This window comes from Pinus tabuliformis, chromosome 5_2, assembly GCF_031772625.1.
Source record: "Pinus tabuliformis cultivar Carrire ecotype Pingquan chromosome 5_2, CPIR1, whole genome shotgun sequence".
Taxonomy (NCBI): Eukaryota; Viridiplantae; Streptophyta; class Pinopsida; order Pinales; family Pinaceae; genus Pinus; species Pinus tabuliformis.
The window spans coordinates 941947043-941948939 of NC_142306.1; the positions used below are offsets into that span (position 1 = coordinate 941947043).

General features: G+C 37.1%; 1 protein-coding gene across 1 annotated transcript; it reads right to left on the reverse strand.

Annotated features, from left to right (window-relative positions):
• Positions 1-207: 207 nt before the first annotated feature.
• On the reverse strand, positions 208-932 carry LOC149162364 (antimicrobial peptide D1-like). Its single transcript, XM_089435684.1, has 2 exons — positions 809-932; positions 208-591 (listed from the first exon to the last, which is right to left on the reverse strand). Exons 1-2 carry the CDS (start codon positions 903-905, stop codon positions 407-409), a joined length of 282 nt encoding a protein of 93 aa, XP_089291810.1. The 5' UTR covers positions 906-932; the 3' UTR covers positions 208-406.
• Between the last annotated feature and the right edge of the window lie 965 nt (positions 933-1897).

Below are 1897 nucleotides of genomic sequence, written 5' to 3' on the forward strand. Positions count from 1 at the left end.
GTGATTTATAAAAATAAAATACGTGTTCTTAACCATAACTTAGATGTATAATTTAATCAATTTAATTATTGATGTGAAAGGTTAATGTAAATTTCACTAATGGGAAAAAATCCGTTAAATTTATATATGAAATGTGGAGTAGATCGCTGCATGTATACCCAATATCCAATTTGCAACACAACTATATATATAACATAACCTTCATATATATCAAATATGTAATAGGTAATCTCAAAAGAGAGCGAGAACTTCAGAGAAAGGGATCACACAGACAATCCCTCTATTCAACCAGACTCAGACTGGTTTATTTAGCATAGAAGACTATCACTACCATAACCACGAGAAGCATACTGATAACAAGCATCCACGTTCTGATTTAATACGCATACGTAATTTCCATATTCCATTAGTCTGCCAAATCGCAGCGGCCATCGAAGTAACAGAAGCAAGTCCAGGAGTGGCACTTACCATCGCTGGCGTTCTCTTTCTTTACGCAGATTCTAGCGCAGTCTTCTTCATCATCGGGACAATATACACTGCCGCCCTTCTTGCTTGACTTTTCGCAAATGGGACCATTTCCATTTGCAAACTCTGCAATGTTTCAGGTAAACCTAGTTAATAGGAAATGCTCGAAAAAAACATGTTAAAAATGTAATTTTATAAGTTCAAAAAAATGAAACAATTTAAAAGAAATAATTTTGCAAAAACAATCCCAAGCATCAAATATCACTTTCAGCTATTAAAGCGCCAAAATCTCTATCCAACATCAAAAGTCTGTGGCAAAAGCCATAGAGTAAACTCTCCATACCGTTTGAGGCCATCAGCAGCAGCAGGACGAACACAACAAGGACCGCTCTAATGGCAGCCATGGCATCAGGGAGCTTTTCGCCACTACAGTTTTTCATGCCTACTGAGAATGAAAAAAAATTGAAGCAGAGACTTGACTTATATAGAAAATCAATGCTCGAAGATTCGCAAAATCTGATTATCATGGGGGCAGTTGATCATGAGTAAAACAAAAAATAATTCATAGAAAGTCAAGTAAGGCGGAACTTATAAGTACGAATTGGAATATCAAAAGCTCTGAGAACTGAAACCAAAAATCCAATAGATTGAGCGTTCAGACAAGTTTTTCCCCAACTTTTTTTAAAGCGTCAACGAATCTAATAATTATTTTTGCATGGACTGGTTGACTATGGGGATCTTAATGCATGTCATTGTTGTTTTCTTATTAATTTAATCGAAGTTATGGATGCCATGATGCCGATAAATGTAAGATGGGAATGGTTAATGGTGGCATTATGTAATAATATAATATATACGTGAAAGTTGTCACGCATCCTGGGCACGATAGAAATATCGCTGCAATTCAGCCACTGACACCATATTTATATTTATTATCCTACAGGCCGCATTGTTGCATTCAGTGGTTTCACTCCCATGAAACTTTGACATCAGGAAAAGGACCATGAAGAAAAATACACTCCAAAATGGCCTTTCAACTTTGGAAAAATGTTGCTTAATCATTACATGACTTCAGTATTTCAAAAAAGCAGTCCAAGATCGTCTTTCAACTTTGGCCAAACGTCATTGAATCATTACGGGGCATCCGCATTTCTCTTCCCTTTCGTTTGGTTTGAGAAAGTTCTAACATCAAAACTAGTATGAAAGTTGAATATGTAATTTCAAAGCACACGTACATCGCTAGAAACCGTTCAGCAAACCCGCCTGAAATTTCTCAGACCATTTTCCAGCAAAGGTATTTTCCGTATATTTGAGCCCGATACAATATGGTGCAGACGCGTGGCTCTCCCCATACGTAAGCAAGTCTGACATTCTCGGGTGCTATTGTTCAGTCATGTAATGATTTCCGATATCTCCATCCACCGTCCGATCT